At 38.1% G+C, this 24,393-nt stretch overlaps 1 protein-coding gene across 1 annotated transcript; it reads right to left on the reverse strand.

Moving 5' to 3' along the window:
• Positions 1-18,835: 18,835 nt before the first annotated feature.
• dkk1b (dickkopf WNT signaling pathway inhibitor 1b) lies at positions 18,836-21,397 on the reverse strand. Its single transcript, XM_028795412.2, has 4 exons — positions 21,030-21,397; positions 20,647-20,788; positions 20,192-20,341; positions 18,836-19,529 (listed from the first exon to the last, which is right to left on the reverse strand). Exons 1-4 carry the CDS (start codon positions 21,240-21,242, stop codon positions 19,279-19,281), a joined length of 756 nt encoding a protein of 251 aa, XP_028651245.1. The 5' UTR covers positions 21,243-21,397; the 3' UTR covers positions 18,836-19,278.
• Positions 21,398-24,393: the final 2,996 nt, after the last annotated feature.

The following is a 24,393-nucleotide window of genomic DNA, read 5'->3' on the forward strand; positions in this document are numbered from 1 at the left end:
TAGATAGATAGATAGATACTTTATTAATCCCAAGGGGAAATTCACAAAACTCCAGCAGCAGCATACTGATAAAAAAACAATATTAAATTAAAAGAGTGATAAGAATGCAGGTATAACAGACAGTAACTTTGTATAATTTTAACGTTTCCCCCCCCTCAAAGTGGAATTGAAGAGTCGCATAGTGTGGGGGAGGAACGATCTCCCCAGTCTGTCAGTGGAGCAGGACAGAGACAGCAGTCTGTCGCTGAAGCTGCTCCTCTGTCTGGAGATGACACTGTTTAGTGGATGCAGTGGATTCTCCATGATTGGCAGGAGCCTGCTTTTAATATGCTGTTGAAGAATGTTATCCAGATTACTTCTATGTATCTGTTATTATCCATCCATCCATCCATTTTCCAACCCGCTGAATCCGAACACAGGGTCACGGGGGTCTGCTGGAGCCAATCCCAGCCAACACAGGGCACAAGGCAGGAAACAATCCTGGGCAGGGTGCCAACCCACCGCAGTCTGTTATTATTATTATTATTATTATTTTTTTTTTTGCACATTAGTTGCTTTACTTGGTTGAAGACCACAACTTTTGATTCCAGGGTTCAAATCTAGCCTCAGGTTACTGTTTTCATAAATTGTTCTCACGGTGTTTTTATGGATTTTCTGTGGAAACTCGGTTTCATTCCACATTTCAAAGATTTAATTCTTGCTGTTTAACTTTACTTAAATTGGGTCTTCCTTAATTTTGCAATACAGAAAAAAAATGTTAATTCATCCAGGCCTTGTTGTACTTTCTGGAAAAAGACAATTATGTGATGATCTGATATGCCTAACCAGCAAGGTTATTGGGAAACTACCAGAACCTCAGCAGCTGAGCATTTGTGACCAAGGGAGCTGCTCATTAATCCTCAGTGTACCTTTGTCTTTAGTTGTCAATATTTATTCCCTTTCAGGTGGGATGAAAAAAGCTTAACCACCTGCCAAGTATTCACTTCCTTTTAACTTACTCTACTTAACTGGAGGGTGTGAGTGTTCTCAGAAACAACCTAACACTTCAGGCAGCTTTTGCAAAATGACGTGTTTTTATGTTTCATCCTGCATACAGCCTATGTGCATTGTAAAGGTTTTGTAAGAAGTGTGAGCCAATGATTTAGACTTTAGCTAAAACATCAGGAGCTTGGATCAAGTTTTAGCTTAATTGTGTGACCCAGACAAAATCACAGAATAATATTAGAAACATTTGATAAAAACATGCCATTTAGTAATGCTCTTGAATAAAACAGAGTTAAAGGAATGGAAAAGTGAAACGAAGACCAGGAAATGAAACACTTTTTAGCAGCAATCAGTGAACAGGCAAAAGGTCAAAACAGAGCTGATCGTAAAAAAAACAAAATGACAAAAAAAAAGACAAAAATGAGGTTGAAAAGTTCCAGTTATCTTATGATCTTGTTCCTCTTTAATTGATAATTAACCGAATATTTATCAATTAAGATTTTATCTATAAACTTCAGTGAAGTGAATACCACACCACCATTTTATATACTTATGTTATGTCATAACTTGTCATATAACTTCATTGCCCCTTGTCATGTGACTGGCAACATACATACTGTAGCAATGTCAGACTACATGGCCACCAAAAATAAAAACAAAATGGTGCTGCAAAGCCATTAAAATATAACATTAAAAACTTAAATAATCATAAACAGAATCATTCAATACAGTTTAACCAAAAAGAAAAAACAAAAACTTTTTTGTAATACTTCAGCCAGTCAGTCATGGCTTGGCTTCAGTTTGTATCTCTGACAGTGATGCAGCAGTTGCGCAGCAAGTCCAACTTAAAATGCAGATTGGAACAAGCTGACACAATGAAAGTCATAACATTACAAAACTAAGCAGCAGTTTTGTGTTAGTAAGTTCGTCATCCAAAGGGTAGCAAACAAGTAGTTGGCCATAAATAAAAAGCAAAGTGAAAACATGTAGAGGTGCCAAATTGTGAAACAAGGACAACATCCAAAAGACTGGCAAAAAGATGAAATTTCTAAGAAAGCCCAAAAATCTCAGAACCACAATTTTAGAGCAAAGTGCCTCTGCCAAATTCCCATTTTAGTTGTCTAGTCTTTCTCATTATGTGACTTACTGCCTGATTAACATTGCAAGTCAACATTAGATAAGAACAGGAAATTAGCAGGGACAGAACATCAGCCACACCCTAATACATGTCAAATTAGTGTACCAAACACCCCGCCCGCATGGATGTCACACATGTGGATTGGTAATTCGTGACTCAACACAAATGACAAATACATTTAAAACTGAAGGTGTAGTGAGGCAGGGCATAGGATATGACACAAACGCTTACTGAACCTGTGTGAGTTTTTGTTTTTTTCTTTCTCTTTCTACTCTGGATGTCTGTTTCTCCATAATTTGTCATGCCTGGAGACAGCAAGTCAGACTCAGAGTGTATCATTAGTACCTGGATTCAAAGAAACACACCGGAATTATTTAATCAACTAAATGAAATTGAGGCTAATAGTGTAAGATTAGACAGAACAAGAAATTAACCAGGAACACTGAGGGAAAAGACTGCCTTGATTTTAATCATTTTTAAAACATTAGAACATCAGACAAATTTAGATGAGAACAGACTGTTCAGACCAGCAATGCTCACCAGTCCTATGTAATTAATTCCTTAAAAATAACATCAAGCCTAGATTTGAAAGTCCCTAAAGTCCTACTGTCTACTACATTACTTTGTAGCTTCTTCCATGTGTCTATGGTTCTGTGTGTGAAGAAAAACTTCCAAATGTTTGTCCAAAATTACCCTTACCAAGCTTCAATGTTGTTGATGAGCCTATTTTAATGTAATTGTCTCAATTAACTGTACTAATTGCTGTACTATACTAATTACACTTCAGTCATGTCACCTCTTAAATAATATATATTTTTATATATATTTTGATAGTTTTTGTATATGTTACTTACCTTGTAGTTTGTATTGATGGTCAAGAAAAACTTTTAATCTTATGTTTTCAAGCAGAACAAGAGTAAAAACGTTTTTAATATAATGAACTGTATTACAGCAAACAATATGAAAAACATCCATGGAAAAAGGAAAACGATTTTCACAAAACTTGTGTCACATAATCCACATATTCATTATCCAGTCTTATGCTCAAAACATAAAAGACGCATGCATTTTTTGCACAGCTATCATTAGCACTTACTTCTGGAAAAGGCCTCTTACATCATAAACAGGAAAACGCATTCCCATAATTCTGTGCTTTTGAGTTGAAAAAAGGACTCATGACCAATGAATGAGTGGGTTAGGCAGGAGAGTATTACTTTAATGTTGTAGTTTCAATTACAAAAAAGCCGATACTGTATATAATAAAGGCAGCACAATCTCCTAGAAATTAATCCATTAGGGTAGGTTTCGATCAAATTTATTAATGTTTATAGTACTAGGGTGTTGTACCGTGTTAGCCATTATGAATGTAGTGAGAAGTCAAACAAAATGACACCTTTTATTGACTAACTAAAAAAATATGCATGTTTATAGAAATGCAGTGAATAAATGCTGGAGGACACAAAACTAATACTTTCAAGGTTGTTTATAAGGATGTTTTTAAAAGACCATCCAAAAAAATGATAGCATAAAGCTGAGCAGTCAATCATGAGAATAGGAGAAGATAAATATTGAAGCAAACTACAACATCAGGTGTAAATTCTCTCCTTTTCCCTCCTTTTCCCATAAAAGTGAAATATGGCTCTTCCTTTATTAAGTGTGACTTAATAGTTTCTAATTTCAACAAGTTGGTGAGTAACATTGAACATGATAGGAATTTAAGGATGAAAGATTAATCTGAATATTTATCAAAATTCACAAGAGGTTATAATTATAGTATGATGGGCTGATGACTCAGAATAATTACAGGCTGAGCTTCAGGGAATAATAGTTGTGAAAATCAGATCAAATCACATCTGCGGCCTGGGAAAATAAACTCAGTAATATAAAATACTCCAACAAAACTGCATTTTTTTCAACTTTTCCTGCCAGTCCTGTACTAATAGTAATCATTCAGTGATCTGTGCAGCCTGTTTGGACTGTTAATATGACCCTAGAGGATGTCATTTGGAATTGTGCATGTTTACTTTCAAAAATGATCAGATCACTAAAAACAGGCTTGATTTCAGAGGGATCAAAGTTAGACAGAAATAATGGGGGAGTCTCTTTGTGTAGCCTTGAAATGTTCCTTTGCTTTAGTCATGGAGTATTTTGATGTCATGTCCTGCTTTTAAGTTTTTAGAACTGAGACAGATATCAGCTATTCCAGCCAATAATGTCAAAAAGTAATAAATTGAGAATATAGCATACACATACCACACTAACTAACTATACAGAATCTGCCGATATAATGATACAAGATTAATATGTTTAGTTAAAACAGCTGGTTTAGAGAGTTTTTTAATTGGTGTCTTCTGAGAAAAAAAGATTTAATTTATTATTTTGCTACCACAGAGTGGTGGATTTTATGTAAGAAATATAAAACCTAATTTCACTCACATAATTTAAAGGTCTGGCTTACTTCTAATAGGATATAAAGGTTACATGATTCAGTTTAACTCTTACCTACAAGACAGAAAAAATGAAGAGTTTAAGGGAAATAAATGAAACTTAGTTTACTCTGATGAAATGTTTAAGCAGATACGATTAATATAAACAAGACAAGATTTTGAATGCACATTGGTGTGTAATGTTACTTTTTATTTAATGCAATGTTTATTGATGTATTTTAGGAATGAGAATGTAATGGATAGACATAACTCCAAAAATTTAACAACAGTCCTTAAACATCTATCTATCTATCTAAACAGAACCTCATAACTCCAGTCATGTTTCCGTGTCAAGCTGTATTGGATATTCTGCCAAAGGTTGGTACACATAATGTAATTTTTAAGTGTCTGTAATAATCCTGCTATACAGTGTGCTGCATATTTACAAAACTAATCAAAAAGCAATAGATTTCAAGGACCCATTCTTATGTCCAGTTTTCTAAACGAATTATTCAAATACAGGATTACATGATCTGGCATCTATCCTGGCAGCAATAAGGAGATGTAGAAACCAACACAGGATGGAATACCCAGTCCAATGACGTACACACACAGACATCCAAATAATAAATAATTGTCAATGCAGAGGTTAAGCAATGCCCAAATCAGCATCTGAAGCCAACACTCAGGAGCTGTGGGGCAGCAGTGCTAACTAAAGTGCCACCATGCTGTTTTATTATTATAAATGTTATGGATCAATTCACTGTAATTACTGGAACAGAAAAAAGGTTTAGAATGGCATTCTCCTTCAACCAATTGTCATGAGATATTCTTTAGAGAAATGCAAGCATTTTACAAATTCAGCTTCCTGCAGGAGAATTAAGCTATTTAAAATATTAAAGCAATATGTGTTCAGATTGGCTTTCTAGCTCATTTAGTTTCCATTTGGTCTTGCTTACATGTCAAGATAGAAACTTGCAGAACTCCTTGATGTGGGTATGTTGGCTGAAGTACAGATTTCCTAATAAAGATGGATGGGGAGTTTTTCCAGATCACTGGAGAGGCTGAGGTCACATGAGACAAATAGCAAACAAATTCAGGCTGATAGAAAAGCTTCATTCCAATGCAGGAAAATGTGATTTTATAAGATGCTTTAATTTTGGTTTACTAATACTCTATAGTCTATGAAACAAACATGATGTCTAATTTTACCTATCCAATCCTTGGTGCAGAAGCTAGGCAAAAATAACAGCTAGCTTATTGTATGATGAAAACTTTAAGATAGATAGATAGATAGATAGATAGATAGATAGATAGATAGATAGATAGATAGATAGATAGATAGATAGATAGATAGATAGATAGATAGATAGATAGATAGATAGATAGATCTTATTGAACCTTTTGGTAGATGTGATCCCAATTTTACAGCATAATTATGACAAATATGAATCTCTACAAAGCACAGAGAATTAAATGATATCTACTGTTAGATATAGCAAAACCAGTGATGGAGTTGGACCTGTCACCTTGGAGTCTCCAGTTCTTATCTGTAACCACTTAAATAGGCTGCTTGATTATACCTGTATATGTGCATGGTGGATTAAAAGAGTTAAATATATTGTGCAGCCTTATCTCTTCAGGACACCTGGGTTAAGAAGGACCAGATAAGAGAACTTGCCTTGGACATTGTCTCCCCCGGAACACTAGATGGCAGCTCCCCTGGGTTGCACCGGTGCCTCAGATTTCCACAGGGCTTCAAGAGAGTTGGAGTTCAGCACATCCTTGTTAGGTTCTGCAGAGCCCTACTTCGCCAGGCTTCTGTCTCACCCAGAAGTTCTTCCTCACACACTAATGGGCCACCAGAAGTATTTGCATAAAAGGACAAAAGAAGCCCATTGCCACTGCTCCAGGAGAAAGACAGAAGAAGGTTGCTGGATGAGGAGTAGATACAGAAGAAGAGAGAGAAAGTGATGGAGAGAAAAGAAAGAGACAAGAAGAATAGGCCTTACTGTGTGCAGCTTTTATTATTGGTGCTTTGTAACTGTATAGTGCAGGTGGGAAATTAAAAGGAAGTGTTTCCTAAAGCAGAACAAAAGCCTGTGTTGTGGTGGAACTTGTGTCTGCATCTGTCTGTGTCAGGATTGGGGAGCTAGGGCACCCCCTGCAGGCCACAATCACTACAAAAAGTATAATGATTGCTGCCCATTATTTGGTTCTGCCAAGATAGGAACGGCATCCACGTGACCCTGAAAAGGAATTAGAGACATAGGTATATCCACAAGATGTTTTTTCCAGTTTCAACACCCCAGAAATATACAGTATTTTATGACTGTTCCAAGGGACTTATTATAGATGGACTTATAGTTCATGTGCTTTTTTATCTGCCCCTTGAAAGTAATTCCTGATTATACCTCTAGTCAGGGACTTCAAAAATTGGATGGATGATTGACACACTTATTTTATTTCTTTCACTCTCTCACAATCTGGTATGGCAGCAAGTTTAGTTGGATAGATCGTACTTGTAGTATCTTCCACAAGATAGCCTGGGTTACACCAAAGTTTTCCCCTAAGTCCACAAAGCAAATGTTGTCAGTACCCTTTCAGGTTCATAAGCCATGTTCTATAATAAGACAGATTCCTTAGAATACTTCTTGGGTATATAATATGAAAAAAAACAGAAAAGGTTTCCTTCTCTCCATCTGGAATTTGCAATAAAGCAAGTATCTTCTCCACAAGTACAATCTACAACAGCTCAGATTCCAATATGTAAGTATCTCCACACCTACCCTGGATCTCTTCTAGTGGGAAACTGTAGACTAGGAGACAGAGACAAACCTTAATGGTGAAGTCATTTGCAGAGTAGCCGATGTGCAGAGAGATGAGTATAACTGTATCTAGCTCACAGACTCTCCAACTGGAAACACAAAAGATGGTTTCCTTTGCCATGTTATGTTGGGAGTATACCTGATTTTCAACCTTCACCTTGTAAGTGGTGAGCCAACATTGTACTTTAGGCTGACCAGGGTATATGAGTTACCCAGCTACCAGGGATTTGCTGTCAAACACCAGAACATCACCCCCTATAATGATTGCTAGCTCCTGTTCAGGATGAGGTTTGAATAGATTTGGTAAGAATCATCATGGGAGCTTTATTTTTGGATTGCTCTTCATCAATCCATCCTTCTTGGAGCAGTTTGCCATTTGTAAACCTGTGAGAAAGACAAGTCTCCCAGCAACATAGCTAAAAGGAAAAATGAAAAACTGAACACCCTCAACGACAAGGTCACAGAAGATGGGCTAATATACTTTTATTTACTTCACTGCAGTGGCGTAGCGTAGTGGGGGCGGCAAGGGCAGCCCGCCCTGGGCGGCACTTTTAGGGGGCGGCAAAATTTCACAATAAATAATAATAATATCTTGTAAAAATTTGAACCATACCTAAATAAGGGGGCGGCGGAATTTTCCTCTGCCCCGGGCGGCTGACACCCACGCTACGCTACTGCTCCACTGTCAATATAATGCAGAATCCTGTAGTTTTTGAAAGAATGAAGAACTTAGTTTTACTAAAAATAGGGTCAGGTTAACTGACAAATCTAAACTGGCATTGTCTGAGTTGGCAAAAGTATGTCCCTCAAGCAACATCCAAAATAGGTTCAAGCTTTGTGCCCATTTACCATTTACAAACCAGACCTGAAGAAGTACATACAGAAAATCGACAGATGATTGACCCTCTGTATTATTTACATAAATCATAACTAAATAAATAAGCTCAGTAATAAACTGTGTTACTTATTTGTTAATATGCCCCATTTTGGCATTAAAATCAAGGCTGAAATTGTAATCTAGATCTGGCAAAATATTTAGCGATCCTTGATTATTGAATACATGTCTCTTCTTCCTTGCAGTGTTTTGTGAAATTCTTTTGTGTTTGTTTGAACATTGTGTCTGCCAAGGTGTTTTGTAATACACAGTCCTCTTAGTGAAGTATTGCTTAGTACTGAATGGTATGCAGGTGAGTTAACGTAAGCTCAGGGTGGTATGAGTGGTTACTCTGCCATGCATTCCTAATGGTCAATCTCATTGCAGTCTCCTAACCACAGATTTCTGCAATCATACCTCTGGCATATACTGTATGTTATGGTATTTGTTGTTTTCGGTAGTCTTTTCCCACAAAAGTTTATTTCTGCAGTTTTACCTGAAGCATTTGTTTTATCTGCCTTAAAACTATATACTATTAAAGTACAGCCCCTTTACCTCTGGTACTCCTGTGTATATCTTTAACTTTACATGATGCAGGTGTGATGAGTTTTGACATTTTTATTAAATGTTTAGTATTAACGATGAACAGTGTGATAATAATCTCTACACTGCTGTTGTTTTTCCAAGTTTCATATCATTTTTTAGGGTGCTCCTTCTTTTCATTTCTACATTCTACTGTGTCACTTTTACATTTTCTCTATTTGGGTAAATCATTTTGCATATGAATATGTGTGAAGTTACAGTTCAGAAATGTAATTTTTAATCAAAATAAAAAGAAGTAATAAATATTTATATAATACTGTATTTACTGTAATAATATTTAAATAAAAACTGTCTTAAAAAACTTAAGGTTGTATAACCAATTGACATCAATGAGAACATATTTATTATTTATTAAACAGTCCATTAAACAAGAATAAGCAAACCTGGTTCTGAAGTGCCACAGTGGGGACATGTTTTCATTCCTTCCAGTCTACTTATTAAAGACTAAATGATACTTGTAACACTTTGCTTAATTGAACTAGATGTTTAGTTTGATTTTTTGTTTAATTATTCTAACAATTATTATGGCAGATTGACTTTCTGTTGAGTTTGGCTGCTTTTTTTTACTTCAGTCAGGATCCTGGCCACTTCATTTTTTTTAGAAAGATTCATAAGAAACAGCACATTTACAATGAGGAGACAGCAATCTGAATAAGAAATTATAAATTATCACCAGCAAGTAAATGATCTCTCCAAAAATAAAAGGAATGAATACAGTTGAATAATCTCAACCAGCTTTGTGGAGAAATCCAAATATGTCCTTCTAAATGGAGTGCTAGGTAAACAGGACATTGAATTAACTAAAAGGCTCTTCTACAAACTCAAAGTAGCTGTGGCATGCCAGATGTTTCACAACAAAAACAAGACACCACTGCAGCACACCAATAGCCAGTTTACCCTACAACGACATTTATATAGAAATAATATAATTTTCCTTTCAAGAAGTTTTAATAATACGAGTTTATGATTGTTAAATTCTACATGAGCTACAGGCAGAGTAGGAATAATGGGTCAGAACTTCTGAAAAAAATACCATATTGGTTCATTTCAGAGAATGGATTACAAATACAGGGCTTGGTCATATTTTGACCACCTAATGTTTCCTTTCCTGTTCATTCTTACATATAAAGTATTAAGCATTTCAATTACTTTTTTTTACAAACATGTACTATCTAAAACAAAATAAAAAGATTGACCACAATCATTATTGACACCATTGACCAGAATGACACTGGAACTCCACAAAGTAATTATTGTAAAATCATAAGCTGGTTAAAAGGATTTTCCCAATAGGAACATGAAGGCAGCATTATTATATTATTAAAAGTAAATATAAAAATTAAACTGTGTTCAATCTGGTCTACCTTGGAGATTTGGGTGAAACGTATTAATGAGCTTTGTTGAATAGAATGGACTGTTCTTATCATGATCGCTCTAGTATTGGTTAAAATGTGGTGTTATATTGAATGTTATGTTTCACTGAAACACCTTGAGGGTTGTCTAAAATAATTTTTTAAGATTATGGGCTCCCCTCCCTAATGTGTGTGCAGAGCTCAATAGCTGCAGAGGCAGTGATGAGGTATGTACGAAATTCATATGAAAGTGCAGACGGCTTGAGTCAAGCTTAATAGTCAACACTTAATTAGATGAGGGTGCTTGTTCAACTTCGCCTTACATTTTAAAATATCCATAACAGCATCCATACAGTATAGTCCTGTCTAAAGGTCAGACTGATTAATTGAAGTACTAAATACTTAGTAAATGATGCAGAAAAAAAAATTAAAGTAAAGAAAACGAAGCTTACGTCCAAGTAATCTAAGAAATGTTGATAGTGGTCGATATATGCTTTATTGCACAGTGTAACACTTTAATACTCTAGGATGGAGCAGGTGGTCAGAGAATAACATACACGACTACACTAAATTGTGTGTGTGTGTTTATGTGCATAGACATAATTTGAGCATTTTCAGTAATAAGCTGAGCATTTTCAGTTTATACAAAAGAAGATTAAAAGGAGACATGATTGAAATGCTTAAAATTATCAAGGGAATTCGTACAGTGGATCGAGACTGATACTTTAAAATTAGTTCATCAAGGACACGGGGATACAGTTGGAAACTTGTAAAGGATAAATTTCGTACAAACATTAGGTAGTTTTTCTTCAGAGAACCATAGACACATGAAATATACTACTAAGCAGTGTGTAAAACAATAAGACATTAGTGACTTTCAAAACTAGACTTGATGTTAATTTAGAGGAATTAAGTGAACAGGACTGGAGAGGAGGGTGGCACGGTGGCACAGTGGGTAGCGCTGCTGCCTCGCAGTTAGGAGACCTGGGTTCACTTCCCGGGTCCTCCCTGCGTGGAGTTTGTTTGTTTTCCCCGTGTCTGCGTGGGTTTCCACCGGGTACTCCGATTTCCTCCCACAGTCCACAGATATGCAGGTTAGGTGCATTGGCGATTCTAAATTGTCCCTAGTGTGTGCTTGGTGTGTGTGTGTGCGCGCCCTGCGGTGGGCTGGCACCCTGCCCGGGGTTTGTTTCCTGCCATGCGCCCTGTGTTGGCTGGGATTGGCTCCAGCAGACTCCTGTGACCCTGTAGTTAGGATATAGCAGGTTGGATAATGGATGGATGGATGGACTGGAGAGGTTTGTTGGGCTAAATGGCTTGTTCTTGTCTAGATTGTTCTAATGTTCTAGTCGAGGTGATCTCAATCACTGTATTTAGTTTAAAGCAATATGTGTCAGTACAGCAGCCAGTTAGGACACAAACTACAGGAATGGTAGGTAACCACATGTTGATAGATACAGCCAAAATGAGTGTTGCTGACATTGAAAAGGCTCTTTAAAATTCCTATTTAAATTCATTAAAATAAAAAAGCCAGATGGCAGTTATCTTCAGTTGTCATTGATGGGCAAGGAAATCACCTTTTTTCATTCGCACCGCTATTCTTTTTTATTATACTTCTTAATGCACTGATAAGGCCTCACCTGGAGTATTGTGTGCAGTTTTGGTCTTTAGGCTACAAAAAAAGACAGAAGTGCCAGAAAATGTCCAGAGAAGAGCAACTAGATTGATTTCAGGACTACAGAGGGTGAATTATGAAGAAAGAATAAAAGAGCTGTGTCTTTTCAGTTTAAGTGACAAACGACTAAGAGGAGACATGATTGAATTATTTTAAATTATGAAGGATATTAGTACAGTGGATTGAAACTGTTATTGTAATATGAGTTCAACAACAACACAGGGACACAGTTTGAAACTTGTTAAGTGTAAATTTCACACAAACATTAGGATGGAATACGTTATCAAGTAGTGTGGTAGAAGGTAGGATTTCAAAGACCTTCAAAACTCGACTTGATGTTATTTTGGAATAATTAAGTGAATGGGACTGACAAACTTTGTTGAGCTGAAAACCCCATTCTCTTTTAGATTACCCTAATGCTCTAATATTCTAGTATTCTTCTATGGTGTATTTACATGGCCAGTAACAGGGATGAGTAATTATCAGAAAGAACCAGGGCAGAAAAGTATGTAAAAGGGAAAACAAAGTTTGAAACCGGGAAGTCAAAATAACTGGCATCTAAACAAAATCGCTAACAAAAGACAAAGTCAATAATGAATCAATATAGTCAGAAGCGGATAAATTGAAAATGAAGCCTTTGTATTCAAAAGTACTCTGGAAATTGTCTACACCCTATGATATCATTGGCACCATAAGTACCATCAGATTTTATACCATTGCTGATGTAACATGTTGATGCATGACTTCAGGAAGTTGTGCCCCTAACAAATGACCATCACATTCTAACAGTGGAATCTCAAAATTGAAGTGCACTACCCACAACAAAAATTGTTTTGTAGTGTAAATTTAAAAAAATAACCAAAAAATAAAAATTACTATTTAAATTCTCAGTTTCAGATACAAGAAAGTTATACCATCTGGGGTCAGAATTATAACTTGTGCATGCAGCTTTCCATGCAAAAGTTGAGATTTATTGAAGAAATCTTAATGGGATAACCTGGGTATATTTATGCTATAGTTTACCCATACATACACAACATTTCAGAAAAACTGGAAAATGACGATACCCCTGAGTGCATCCAAACCAGATAAATAATGGCTAACGTGCATAATATAATAATAATAATAATAATAATAATAATAATAATAATAATAATAATAATAATATCACTGTGCCATTATTATAATGTGTGTTGATGTGACAAACAAATTATACCTCAGAAGTGATGAATATGATGTACAGACTGTATTTTAGTTCCCTTTTAAGAGGGTCAATGCTGAATATTTGCACTGAAGAACTTTTTTGTTTTATCATCAGTTTTACATAGGCTACCTGTTGTCATTTCTGAGGTCAAAAATATCTCAGCCAAGCTTCCCTCCAAAATGCCTGCTGTGCTGGAAGTCATTAACTGACTGGCAAGTTTTTGTATGGTATGGGTGGTTCATACATAAAGCATAACATGTTTTGCCAACCTAAAAATGCAAATTGCAACAGTGGCCGGTTCACTTAACATAATCAGAGCAATTTACTGCACTTGTATTGCAATAAGGGCATTTAGTGAGAATGAAGCTCCTTTTGCTAACCATGAACACAGACATTCCTTTTACACACATGTCATCTGTGATGAGGTGTGTTAACGTATGCACATTTGCAAGATGATTGTGATTTATAAAGACAACTTGCATACAAATGTCTGTATGGCACATTTTATAAATCAGATTTTATTTTATTTTTTTTGTGTATGCATTTTTTTTGTTTTTTGGAGTATGCATATTTTCCCACTCAAATCCAAGTAAATTTTTACAAATGAGACCACTGGTCCTCTGTATTTCCAAACTCCCAAAACAACCTTCAAAGTTAGTAAAAACTATTTATTTGCAAAGAAATAAAGTTTTTAAGTTTCATAAATCACATCACCTTGTACTGGCAGAGACCAGAAGACATACTGTAATGTCATTGAACCTCTGTTTTTTTACATATGCTCTGAATCTTGAAATGTTTTCAGAAATAAAACAACTGAATTTATTAAGTGCTGCCATGTTATAATCATTGAGGGTTTCTTCATAATTATTATTTATTTAGCAGAGATTGTTGTCTAAAGCAAATTACAAATGAATCAGCACGTACATAATATTAGGAGTACTGAATGACAGAGTAGATTGCTTAATATTAGGTTATATCATAAAAACCATTGAACATAAACCAAAGAGCATTATGTTCTGCCTATATGATGCACTAGTGAGGCAGCCTCTGTGTGCAATTTAGGTCACCAAACCACAAGAAATACTTGTACATAGCAGCACTTGAAGCCATGCGGAGGAGAGCAACCAAGTGCACTCCGGGACTGAAAAACATGTTGTATTCGAACAGACTCAGAGAATTAGACCTGTTCATTCTCGAACAGAAGAATCTGCGTGGGGACCTAATCCATGTCTTCAAAATCCTCAAAGGTATTGAAAAAGTAGATCCAGAAGAATTCTTTCAACTTAAGGGCGAATGACGTACTTGAGGACACCAAAGGAAACTAAGGGCAATGTATATAGGACTGAAGCTGAGAAACTCTTTTTTTGGAAAGAGTTTTGGGAATCTGGAATAAACTACCAAGACATGTAGTTTGAAGAAGAAACCTTGACAAATTTTAGAAGTATTTGGAGGAGATATTGGGTCAGCTTAGTGGTTAGCTAATTAAATAAACTTGATGGTAGCTCAGCTTCTCCAGGATGGAACATCAATACGTACCATTGCCAGAAGGTTTGCTGTGTCTCCCAGCACAGTCTGAAGGGTATGGGGGAGATTCCAGGAGACAGGCATTTGTCATAGAACACCAGAATTGGCAGGTCCACCACTGACGCCGTGTGTTTTTCACAGATGAGATCAAGTTCCTCCTGAGCACATGTGACAGACGTGAAAGGGTCTGGAGAAGCCATGGAGAATGTTATGCTGCCTGTAACATTGTTCAGCATGACCGGTTTCGTGGTAGGTCAGTGATGGTCTGGGGAGGCATATTCATGGAGGGACGCCCAGACCTCTACAGGCTAGACAAAGGCACCTTGACTGCCATTAGGTATCAGGATGAAATTCTTGGGCCCATTGTCAGACCCAGTGCTGGTTCAGTGGGTCCTTGATTCCTCCTGGTGCATGACAATGCCTGGCCTCATGTGGTGAGAGTATGTAGGCAGTTCCTGGAGGATGAAGGAATTGATACCATTGACTGGCCCCCACGCTCGCCTGACATAAATCCAATAGAACACCTCTGGGACATTATGTTTTGGTCCATCCGATGCCGCCAGGTTGCACCTCAGACTGTCCAGGAGCTCAGTGATGCCCTGGTCCAAATCTGAGAGGAGATCCCCCATGACACCATCTGCTGTCTCATTAGGAGCATGCCCTGACATTGTCAGGCATGCATACAAGCATGTGGGAGCCATACAAACTACTGAGTACGATGTGGAGTTGCTGCAATGAAATTTCAGCAAAATGGACTAGCCTGCCGCATCATTTTTTCACTTTGATTTTAGGGGTGTCTTTGAATTCAGCCCTCTGTAGGTTGATAATTTTCATTTCCATCAAACGATGTGGCATCCTTTCTTTCCTAACATATTACCCAGTCCATATCAATATAGGTATCCAGCATGATTTTTTTCCCCATTGAGATCTGATGTGTTTTCAAAGTGTTCCTTTAATTTTTTTGACCAGTTTAATTTGGTCATGGAATCTGACCAAGTCAAATAAAAGGATGAGATCTTGTGGAGTTATGTTGTTAGCTATATAGGAGTTGTTCAGCTTAATCCAATTTATGGTCATGGAGGGATTAAACAGGAACTAAACTTGCAAGTATAATAATTTTTAGATGGCTGGAATCCTGAATATGGAGTCAATTTCTGAATATATAAAATCAAATGTAATATGTATATTGTGAGTAGTGCACCAAGAAGTAGCCCACAAATCATGAAGTACAAACAAACATGACATCAGAGACACACCAAGCTGTTATGGTAATTTCTGCTTTGACTTATGATGATTTCTTATGAGGAAGCACTTCTGGGTCACATGGAGGCCCCATAAAGTAGGGATCCCTGTAGCACCCCCTGGCAGTACCCTCAAAACCCAACAAAGCTGCCACAAGGGACTACATTTCCCAGCATGCCTTGTGAGTGTCCATACTTGTGGCTCTGCCCGGGGATGCTGCCACATAATGTGTCAGGGGAGCATGTAACCATGACAGGTTGTCTCCCCTCTTTTCTTCCATTACACTGGCACAGTAATGTTCCTTGGTTCAGGTGGGAGGCCAGCAAGCCCACTGAGATACTGGCATCTTCTGCCAGTCTCCTGGCTAAGGCAGGAAACACCTTGCCACTCTTCTTGCCTACTTGTCACCAGAGCCTCCCAGCCAGGTAAGGAAAGGGAGTCAGTCCGCTCTGAGAAGAACCCCAGTCCCTACATGCCATCCCTTCCAAATATATAAACTGTAAATACCTAAAATTGCTGTTTAAGTCCTTCCACTGGAAACATATTAATATGGCTTTATTTTCCATGAAAACACCTCATACAAACATTGTCACAGCCCACAGTAGGCAACCCATTTGATATTTACTTCTTACACATAGCCAAGCCAGCCATCTTATAGACTCTTTATGTATTAATTTTGATTTCTATGTTTTGAATTATTTTTCTATCGATGGCTAGGCATTATATACTGTTTCAATCATGTTTGTTTTACATAACACCACTAAAAGCGGACTCAATCTCATGCTGTTTGTAACCATTTTTCTGGATAGGAGAAAGCAGCATTAAGAGGAGAATTCCACAAATTAAAGACTGCTTTAAAGCTTACAGGGGAAAAAGGAAGATGGCCTAAAAGTGTGGATATTTTGTGGTGCAGAATCCAGAATGGCACGTCAGTTTTAACAATGCACTTTAGAAGAGATGGTCCTTCGGTTTGTTACGCAATTATTGCAATAACAATGGATTTGCAATTGAAATTTGTTTTTTTGTTCATCCAAGTTTTTTGGTTTCTCTTCCAGGATTGTGGTTTTTGTATTTATCTTTAAAGGTATTAATTTCATTTTTTTATTTTACATATGAGTTATAAACTCTCCTTTGTTTAGCTTGACATAATTTATAGCTGCAGATTTTTTTAAGTTGGTGCAATTTATAGAACCTACCATGCAGAAAATGCATGCGCTGGAAAGCTTTTCTGCATGCTGCCCTAAACATATGACTATGGAGGGGCTAATGAGTGCACGGTGGTTTCAACAGGAAATAATAATCTGATAGGAGGCCAAATGATTGCTAAATTTAAGTTGTGTGTGTTCGGACCTGATGACATTAAGTACTTACAGTACTCAATATAACAACCAAAAACTTCTTTCAGCCAGAACTGGGCTCATACAGTGGTGAGAGGTTTGTTGGTTTTTGTCAGACATCACAGGGAGTTTGACTGAGGAAAAAATACCATTTGTAATAGAGGGTTGATTGATTAGAACTTCAAAGTGAGTGCAGCTTTTGAGGTACTCTGTAAACATTCGCGCTTTTTCGCTTCTCCTTGGACTCAATTGCTGCTTTATTGTGCCAAACTGAAAAAGGGAAATCAATCCTTTAGCACTGATGTTTGCTGATTAGTTATGAGTGAATACCAGAAACATGCTCCAGTAACTTTTGCTTCCCTTGAGCTTAGCAGATCAAATAACTTCATGCCCCCTTGGAATCTCAGAGATGTCTTTTCTGTTTTCAAAGAATTATCTTCTTTACTGTACATCTAGCAGGTGGTTTTCTGTTTCGTCAGTCCTATTATGAGATCCGAGATCCGTAAATCTCAGATGTTTTGGGTCTGTTAGTTGTTGATGGTAATGACAATAGCATAGATGAGGTGGGGGGGGGGGGGGGGGGGGGGGCATCTCAGTCAAGTCAAGGATGTTTCCCCTGTCTGTGGAAGAGACAATTGCAAAACTGTACATCCTGTGCTTTGAAATGCCGAGCCATCTGCTTTGTTTTTCTTGACAGCTTGAAACAGAGACTCAGATTCTGGAGTTTCTAATTACTCAAGAACCGGAAGCTATTTTATGCAACTTGAACATGGCATTTAAGAGATAAAAAGGAAACAAGCAACACAAAACTTCACTTTTTTTCCTCTTAAGTGAACAATTTTAAATCACTTTGAGTTCTAATATTTATAATAAAAATTGCCAATCCTTATCCAGTACACTGTTAAAATTTAATTTTAAAACCAGCAAGCTAAAATATCAGCTGCAGAGGCTGAGAAGATCTGTTTTTCTCATTAATTTTCTGATTTTTTCCATTACTCTCCAAAAATGAAAACATTTAGCCTAAAGGGGGATGTTTATTTTGTCCTCCTCATTTCACAACAATAATTCAAGTGATTCAAATTATTGGAACAATTTTCATCAACATACCATTTAAAACAGAATATTCACTCTAGTCAAACATTACCTTGAAATAATCCATTTTAACGTGATTGATAATCCTCTCATGGTTACATTCATTCTGAACTCAAGTTAAATTAACTCTTTGAATTCAACGCGTTAATGTTCACAAAAAGCCTTTGGCCTCAACATTCAGGACCATTATCTCGGGCACAGAAATATGAGATTTTTGGGAATCCGCTCTCCATATGGCCATCCATCTGGTTCCTCAAGGGTAAAAGGCTCAGCCTGTGAAGCTTGAAACAGCTAAGTGGGCCTCTTACCTGAAGGGATGCAACTTCATTTTGCTATTTAAAAGTCACATATTACCATATGCTTGGCAAGGCTGTCTGCTCTGTTGGCAGATCTTTTTTTTTTAAATATGTTAATGTTAAACATGCATTATTTGTATATTGAATGAAGTTATAGTAGGATATAAGAAAAGCAAAATATTACAAATTTAAAACAAAGCTAAGATTAGCTTTCTGCAATTATTAAAATATGAAGATATATGGAAAGAACAACACTTAAATAAGTTGAAATCGTTTTATTTAAAATAAAAATAGAGGCTTTCTATAATCAGACTCTGAATAACAATATAATAAAAACTTTATTGTATAGAAATTCACACTTTATAAGAAAGCTAAGAGAAACAATGCAGCACCATAAAAATACTAATTAAAAAGATAAAAATAATAATTACATTGTAAGTGCCACATTTATTATGTACAATACAGTAATTTACTGCAACTTGAATGATATTCAGTTCCACAAAAGAGAAACAAACATAACCATTCTGATCTTTATAACTGTTTAAAAAAAAGTAAACATTTAAATAAGAATGGTAATATTTTTCATGAAATAGACTGACATAGCAAAATAGAATTTCAGGGAAAAATCTGTATTTTTTTTTCTTCTTTTCTTAAATATGAACAGTCCAGCTGAATTGCAGCCAAGCAGAATAAAAGGCCGAACTCAGTGTCTCTGGCAAGTGTGGAGTCGCGACGATTTACTGCTGTGGTCCGCCTTCTGGGTCTTGCAGGAGAGCCCCTCTCCGCAGTCGCAGCGCTGGAATATCTCCAGGCCGTGAGTGCCTTTCCGTCGGTGTCTGGTGCACACTTGGCCTTCCTTCAGGACAGGCTTACAGATCTTGGACCAGAAGTGACGGGCGCAGCATAGGCCCTCGGCGCAGTCGGAAGATCGAAGGCACACGTCGCCGTCTTGGCCTGCAGACGAGAATTTCGGACAGTTAAGCAAAATGAAATCATCGCGATTACTCCTATGATGACTGATCTCTTGATAGGTTTAGCACACATATGTATTGATTTTCCCTTTACAATATTTTGATATTTTTTTTATCACGGCGCCGAACATACTGTACATACTGTAAGAATTTCACGACTATTTTCAGTGCGTACAGAGTTATGTAATCGGCATCAGTAAAACCTGTGCTAATTATACAAAATAATAATAATAAATTTTATTTATATAGCGCCTTTCCCATGCTCAAGGTGGTTAACGCCAAAAAATTAAAACCATCCAGCACCTTCAAGTGGCTCATAAAACGGCGATTTACACCGTATTTATGATAATACAAATTTTCATTACTAGTCCGTAGTTCCAATTCAGTACCCCGGAGAATTAGCATCTCTCCCGAAAGCTACTGTCGCAAGGCAGCAACCAATCCTGGAGCCCACAGCCTTATAGGCTTATTATACAGTATAGCATATGCCGGAGAAGAGCCCGTTTCACACTCCAACCCGAAAAGATTTCTTTTTATATTGCAACTGCTGCTGCCACCACGAGCCACTTTGAAAATGCTGTACAGTGTCACCCCACTGATCTACCACATTTCATTTAACAAAAATAGCAAATCCCATGATCTCACCTTTAAATGTATGAGTTCTGGCCGCGATGGTTGTTCTCCTTGGATGTGGCTCCATGGTGAAATGATGGTCGTCGTGAGCAAAACTCTCAACGATGGAATCCTCGGGCTCTACATGAGCAAAAGTGTCAGCTTCGTTGGGCACACACAACCCTGCGAATAACAATAAAGTTGATAAATAAACTGCACTCTGTGAATCGAACAAGTGAAGCCAACTGCTTGACGAATAGCTAGGATATAGCCCAGCGGCTATTGTTCTTAAAGTTTACGTGCTAAACAGTTAAGTGTACCTTTCATAATTAATATGTTGTCAGCGTGAATCTAACCTTACAAACAGGTGATGCAGACGCTAGCCAACACCAGTCATATTTAGACTGTAAGCCAGCTGGGGTGTCCGTTGCGTGTAAACGGGCACAGCAGGGTGGCAGACTTTTTTTCCGCCGCTCTTTCGCACTCACCGTTGCTGCAGTGGTTGCCAGGGCAGCACATAGCGTCCCGGAGACAGCGCTTCCTGCGTTTCCGGCACTGGAGGCAAACGTTGCGGGATCCGTAGCAGAACTCGTCACTCGCGCAGTCATCATCATCACCACAGACATAATGCTGTAAAGAAGGAATACTTCTGTTAGACAAGCGACGGGGAAAATATAAAGTTGGCATGCAGGTTGGGTATTGCCATCCATTTGTCCCCATATGTGACATCTCGTACAAGTCCGTCCAAGAGGATACAGAGAGAGTAAAAGAAGCAAGCCAAGCGGCTTTTTGGCATGCATCTCTATGAAAGCCTCCCACCTGCCCAAGTGGCGCCTACTGAATACAGATGCTGAAGATACACGTCTCCTACCTGGTATGAGTCGACTGCTTGATTTTTGTTGCCGTTGTCATATAAAATCACGTCCGGACTGATGCTCACTGTGTGACCAGAACTGTGCCCTGCTCCCGGGAGGTGCTTAATGGCATTGGAGTTCAAGATACCGGAGCCAGCAGCTGCATCGCCCCTGTGCCAGCACAGAGTGAAAGATACAGCCAGGAGGACACGTGCCCGTTCCAAATGCATGCTGTTCACACGAAATAAGAGACCTTCTGCAAAATGTATTGTCAGTCTATGTCTAAACGAGGTATTCCTTCCAAATCGACCAGTAAGATTTGCGCCGATTCAGCAGTTGCCCTTTTGACAGAAGATGCCCCTCAAAGTCTGAATGAGTGAGACGATGCTCGATCTCCGCTGTTTGTGTAAAGCCAGCAGCCTGGTGCCCGATTTATACATGTGGACTTGTTTGCATTCCCGCCCCTAGCTGTGTATAACAAAGGCGGGGTGGAATTTCAAAGGGACTCGGGCAGCATGACGCTTTCGACACACAGTCGCCTTATTGGACGGAAGCCCTTCATGCTTTGATTTCACAACATCGTATACGCAGTTATGAATGGATTTCCACCAGAATGCGGCAATGTTTCCTTGAAGCTGTTTTCCCTTCCTGCATTACTTCATACCTTGATACACAGTATAGCTACGAGTTTTTTTTTCTTGAAACAGCGTATTTTATTCCCTTATTCAACCTACTTGCCTGAAGCGTTTCATAATTTTGGGATGAGTCGGTTATAGGCGCTACACAAAACACAAAGTTAATTTTAAAAAAATTATTTGATTGCATATTTTGTCGATTATCACCAAATCAACACGTTTTTAATGCTCTTCCATATATGAAGAGGTCTCTCCGTGTTGGGGGGGGGGGGGGGGGGGGGGGTGTATTTGGTCGTGCGAGTCACCATAAAACTACAAAGCTAAGGATAAAAGCGATCAGGAAAAAAGGCTTCGTTTGTAAACTTGGCTTTTTCCATACGGTTTCTAATGGGTGGCGATTCAAGCAATTTTCGCTCCATTAGCAAGACTTGATCCGTTTATTGTAATCAGAGAACTTTGAAATGCGCTTGATTAAATCCTCGGTGCGGATCAAAGAGGATATGCAAATTGACGGGAGTGAAAAGTTTACTGAATTAATTATCATCCATCCTAAGTGCCCCCAAACAAATCCTAGTTGATTAGCACTTCATGATAAGACACATGCATCGGCCTCTCTGAACTCCAGCGGAGACCAGTGATGAAAAAAGAAAAGCCGTCCTCGGAGATTTGATGAAAGTGTTTCAAAACGTGCACATATTAATTACGCACCGAGGCCGCTGATTCGTTTAAATGCTAACAGTTTATTGATCGGCGCCTCGTGATAGCAACTGATGCGCCCTTCCTGCCATTCCGTGGACGACTGTGTTATCAAATTACAAACGACAAGTTGTCGGTCGGTATAAAGTGCATCCACTGAACCGAATTCGACATTTAAAAAAATTATTTCAGTATCACAGCCTACTAATGTTTTTCCACTCTGAAGTAATTACAACGTTTTTAGAAAATATGTGTTAACCTGTCATTGTTGAATTGAAGATTCCAAAAATAATGACCACATCTCCCGGGACTTGGACTCGAAGCAAGGTCAGCAAATCGTTGTGGAATTTGAGTGATCTCCCCGTGTGAGCGTGAGGTTTTCCGTATTTTGTACCACATAACAAAACAGAATGCGGTCGGGGCAGGCTCCCGTGACCCTGAACTGAATTATTAACTGGACCCATGCAAAATCCGGCCGGAAAGGCAGAATTCGAACGTGGATTCATGGCTGGCTACTATTAATCAAATCTAAGTATGGCATGATGATGGCTCCATGAATAAAATATGCCGTTATTGTTAAAAGAGACACAAAAAGTTAACATTTAAACCCCAAGACGGGGAATCATGTGTAGAATAAACTGGCAATGAATTATATTTAATAATGGAATGATTACTGTACTTCTTTTTTGATTCAAGATGAGAGCCTTTAGCAGACGTCATAGTTTGATTAATTCTTTATAGCATCATTTGGCGCAAAGTGTTATTATCATGTCATTTCATTAAAATCGTACATGTATATTTAAAAGAAAATTGTGAAGTATGCTGCGGTTCTTACATTGATACAAAATCGACGAAAGAACTAATATTACCTGCAGCATGAATAAAGGAAACGGAATAAGGTTATCATTGCGGTTCTAGGTATTCACGAATATGTGTTGAAAAGGCAATATTATGCGAGCATCACTCACAGAGTCGATGTGAGTTTTAAGTTTGTCGATTGCACTTATTCGGGGAAATAAAGCATTCAATGCATTTCATGTGTAAAATAACGAATAAAGCAGTGATGGATTTTATTAGCACCCCCTTCTCTAGTGAACAGGGTCGTTTATGGCGAGGGTTCACTTCCGTGTGTAACTGTAAGAGCGCTGGCTCCTTTAAATGGATGCAATCATCTTTTCTCTCTTAAGTATTGTTCCTTCAGCAGCAGCCTATTTTCACAAAAGAAGAAAACACATCAAAGTGTTCAGATTGCTTCCTTTCCGAATTGTTGACATTCCGCGGCTCTCGACCTTTACCGATGACAGCTCAAAGCGCCCGGCGCTTGCTCTGCTGTGCCCGCGCGGCTCCTTTGCGCTGCCGCTCTGTTTAGTTTAATAACGCTCCGTGACATGTGAACAGCGCTGAATGCGCATCCGAGTGTTTATCAGTAAAGAAATGCGCTAACGATTTAACAGTTTATCAGAGAAGGCCTGCCAAATATGCCGAATAACCTCAGAAAGAAAAAAGGCATTGTTGGTGCTCTTATAATAAGGCGCAACACAAATGCTCAATACACTTCATTAAGCGTGAATTGGTAGCATTCATTGAGATTCTTTGGTCTTTGGGGCTTTGTTTTAACAGCGTGTCCAGAGCCTACAGTAGTGTAAAATAAAGCGTGCTTAAGGGACTCTTTGATGAGGGGAGATCAAACAAAACTGGAACCCCTTGTCTTAATCAGACTTTAAGTAAATATGGCATCTTCACAAACAGTTCGTTTACTCTGGTTTTTGCAGGTTTTCGCAGACATTGTACTCAGCAAAATCATCTGGTTGCATGCCAGGTAATCCTGTTGGAAAATAACTGCTTGCACCTCGCAGTCTGTTCGCGTTACAATGGGATTCGCTAGTTAGCTTGGTCCGCAAAACGTCTGTAGAAATTACAGCTGAATGAGAGGAGAAGCTTGGTTAGAAATCCAGGATCGGACAGCAAATGGCACCTACATTTAACATGAGTAAAGCTGCGGTGCCATCTTTTTTTGTGGCGTCACAGCCTAGCCCTACAGACACTGTCA

Source organism: Erpetoichthys calabaricus, chromosome 2, assembly GCF_900747795.2.
Source record: "Erpetoichthys calabaricus chromosome 2, fErpCal1.3, whole genome shotgun sequence".
Taxonomy (NCBI): domain Eukaryota; kingdom Metazoa; phylum Chordata; class Cladistia; order Polypteriformes; family Polypteridae; genus Erpetoichthys; species Erpetoichthys calabaricus.

Coding starts and splice junctions, on each gene's coding strand:
- dkk1b (XM_028795412.2), bottom strand. CDS start 21,242: ATGCATTTGGAACGGGCACGTGTCCTCCTGGCTGTATCTTTCACTCTG. Junction 20,342..20,646: donor TGGCAACCACTGCAGCAACG/GTGAGTGCGAAA, acceptor TGTTATTCGCAG/GGTTGTGTGTGCCCAACGAA. Junction 19,530..20,191: donor CAGAACTCATACATTTAAAG/GTGAGATCATGG, acceptor TCTCGTCTGCAG/GCCAAGACGGCGACGTGTGC.